The 3,177-nt window shown below is 61.5% G+C and overlaps 1 protein-coding gene across 1 annotated transcript; it reads right to left on the bottom strand.

Moving 5' to 3' along the window:
• Positions 1–894: 894 nt before the first annotated feature.
• Positions 895–2,985, bottom strand: LOC112975653 (interferon alpha-inducible protein 27-like protein 2A). Its single transcript, XM_026086017.1, has 4 exons — positions 2,925–2,985; positions 2,260–2,310; positions 1,672–1,833; positions 895–1,177 (listed from the first exon to the last, which is right to left on the bottom strand). Exons 2-4 carry the CDS (start codon positions 2,306–2,308, stop codon positions 1,050–1,052), a joined length of 339 nt encoding a protein of 112 aa, XP_025941802.1. The 5' UTR covers positions 2,309–2,310; positions 2,925–2,985; the 3' UTR covers positions 895–1,049.
• Positions 2,986–3,177: the final 192 nt, after the last annotated feature.

The raw sequence follows: 3,177 nt of genomic DNA, 5'->3' as shown, positions 1-3,177 counted from the left end.
ATATTTTTGTTGCTGCTGTTTCCAATTCTGAAGAGCAAAGATTCCCCTGAGAACAGCAGGCTACAGAATGAACACTTTCAAATTCAGGAACCCTGAAAATTAGGCTATCTCTGGCATCTCACAAACACTGCAATCTTGTTTTCCAGCTCTTTTGAATAAAAGAGTTTTAAAAAAAACCAATCCTCCTACATCGTAACCAAAATGTATGCAAAATATATAGTAATGTCTCTCATGGTTGCGGGGGGGGTGGGGGGGAATGGATCCACATACCATTTTTGCCTGCTTTTAATATAGCTAGAGTTAACTTGAGTGTGAAGGAAGTATGCACAGCTCTAACAAAGCCTGCACCACTAATGAGGTCCTCGCACAAAATGCAAACAGATGAGCAGCAGGTTGATGGCAGGGCTGCACCTTGCACTGTTCCCTTGATAGGCTGCTCTGCTGCTATCATCAGACACCCTGCCAAGGCCCACATAGGAGGTAAGGAAATATATTTGTACGAGAAACTTCAGAACATTTCAGCGATTCCTCCCAAGTCCTCTCGCCCCCATATTTCTACTGATGTCAGTCTGATTCTGTGCAACTACTGCAATACTTTTCGCCAACTGGCAAGAAAACCTCTGCTGAGGCTGGAAGTTGCTTGGTATGTTGCTGACAACCATGTAGTGGCTCTTTCTTACTCCTTTTTTTTCCTCTTTACATCATCCAGACAATTTTCCCTCAGTTTGCCATGTTCCAGAGCTGCAGGAATGGTCTTCCTTTCGCATGGGCTTGCTCTCTGCTGCATACCCAGAGGTTGCTCTGGCAATAGTCCACTTCTCTGGCCCAAAATACCCGCGAGCCCCTCTCCCACCCCCTGCCACAACCGCACACAGATCCACCACAGAGACGCCCACCTGGAAGCCAGGTTTATTGCTCTCCAAGTACTCTCTGCTCAGTGGATCGACGGCTTTTCAGAAGACAGCAAAGCAAGCGGTGTGTTTGCAGCGTGGTTTCCAGCGATCACGCTGCCTTTCAAAAATCTTGGGCTGAAGCGGTTCTTCTTGGTGTTACTCAGCTTTGTGTTTAGGAGCTTGAACCTCTCTTCCCTTAGGCCACAGGGCACCAGCTGCTGCACCAAGAGGCCCAAGCGCTGACCCTACCCCAATTTTGGCGCCTAGTGAGAGTCCTGCAGCTCCTGCAAAGACAGAGGCATAATGCCCTCGGACCATCTGCTCTCGCTGCTGATGGCCAGAGCACGGGACAGGGGTACCTAATGACTTCTCCAGCTTCAGTCTGGGTGAGCTGGCCTGCAAAAGGGCTCTGGCCTTTGAGCACCAGCCAGCCCCTTTCCATTGGCCTTTCCTGGAAATGGCCAGAGCTGCCTATGAGTGCAAGCCTTGGCAGAAGAGCAGATGTGGGGCCCAGATGTCTTCAACCTTGGGTCCGTCRCCCCAGCAAGCCCTGAGTGTGTCTTCCTATGGCATTTTGGATTTATCCCGGCCTCCATCCCTTCACCACAGTTCTGGGTGATTGATTAAATCAAATTATGCACTAAAGGGCACAGGCCTGGTTTGGCTCTACAGCAAGATTAGTTTATAAGCCCAAGTCACTCATGCACACCCGCCTCTCCGGGGACAGACCCAGGTGCAGCCGCTCGGCCAGTTCAGCTCCTCTGCCCTCCCCACTCACCGGCCGACTGCAGCAGGGCCACGAGGCTGCCTGAAGCCACTCCGCCGCCGTTGGCTATGGCAGCCGCCGACATCATCTTGGTGGCTATGGACCCCGCAGCAATGCCTTTCGCTGTAAATCCCAGCGCCCAGATGCCCGCCGGGACACCAGCAAATGCCACTCCTGCAGCGCGAGCACAGCAGCGTTAGTGCACCGAGCGCCTCCGCGACCGGCGTCCCCCCTCCTGCCATCAGCACTTCTTCTCTAGGCTCCCGGAAAGGACGCAGGCACGAGAGCTGCCACGGCGAGGGTCAGGACGTGCCCCATCCTGGGGGAGAAGGGGCACTTGCACAGCAGCAGCAGCAGCAGCAGCAGCAGCAGCAGCCGCCAGGCATGCACGGCTGCCGCGGTGGGCGCAGCCGGCTTTGCAGGGGCAGCCCGGCGCCTCCCGCTCCCGCAGAGCCGAGCTGAGCCGAGCTGAGCCGAGCCGAGGCCGCAGCCTCCCCGGCGGCAGCGGCCCACGCGCGGCTCCGGGGCCCCGCAGGCTGCGGCGCTGGGCTCAGCAGCGAGTCACCCTGCGACGCAGGTGCTTCGCGAGCAGCCCCTTACCTAGCCCGACCGCAGCGCCGATGGCGGCTCCCTTGAGTTTGCTGCTCATGCCTAGGAAGGAAGGAAGGAAGGAAGGAAGGATCGGCATTTAGACGGCGCAGCCCGTAACGTGGCGGTCAGCAGCCCGTGCCTGCCCCCCCCCCAGCCCGGCGGCTCTCGCTGGCTTTGCCCTGCCGCAGTTTGCGGCTGCGGACTTGCCCTGCCCGAGCCATAAAGCCGCCCAGGAACCACGAGCCGCGGGAGCAGGTCCTGGCGCCCCGGCGGCGAGCTGCGAGACCAGCGGGAGAAGGGGCAGGGAGCCCCGGGGGGGGGGGGCCCTGGCTCCCCGGCGGGCACCGTGCACGCTGCGGCCCCACCGCAGGTGTTGGGGGGGGGGAGCCGAGCCCGGAGGAGCCCCCGCTGCGAGGAGCGACCCCCCCCCCCTTCACCCACCGGCTCGCTCGTGCGGGAGGGGACGCAGGGCCTGGCGGCAGCGACACACACGCACGACGGCCCCGGGCGCCGGCGCAGCCGCCCGCTGCTCTCGGCGGAGCGGCGGCAGCCCGGGCCGGCAGCCAGCGGGATCGGCTGGAGGGGAGCCAGCGGCGGCCCGGCCCCGGGCTGCCCTCCCCGCTCCGGGAGGCCCGGCCGCAGGGGTGCCGTGCCCGCCCCGCCGCCCTCCCTACCCTTGTCGTCGCCGGCCAYGGTGCAACCTGCTGCTCTCCCGGCCGCCCTGGAGGAAGGATGGAGCAGGGAGCGCCCCGGGGCTGCCCCAGCCTGCCCGGTGCCGCCCAGTACCGCCCAGTGCTGCGCAGTGCCACCTGGGGCCACCCAGTGCCGCCCAGTGCCGCCCCGCGCTCACACAGCCGCTCGCCCTGGGAGGAAAGCAGGGGTGTCTTTATTTGGGGTTTGGGCACAGCGGGAAGGGGCTGAGCTGGG

The sequence above is a fragment of the Apteryx rowi genome, unplaced genomic scaffold (genome assembly GCF_003343035.1).
Source record: "Apteryx rowi isolate R43461 unplaced genomic scaffold, aptRow1 scaffold_68, whole genome shotgun sequence".
Classification (NCBI taxonomy): Eukaryota; Metazoa; Chordata; class Aves; order Apterygiformes; family Apterygidae; genus Apteryx; species Apteryx rowi.
Note: the sequence above shows the minus strand (reverse complement) of the source record. Positions and strands in the feature narration are given on the sequence as shown.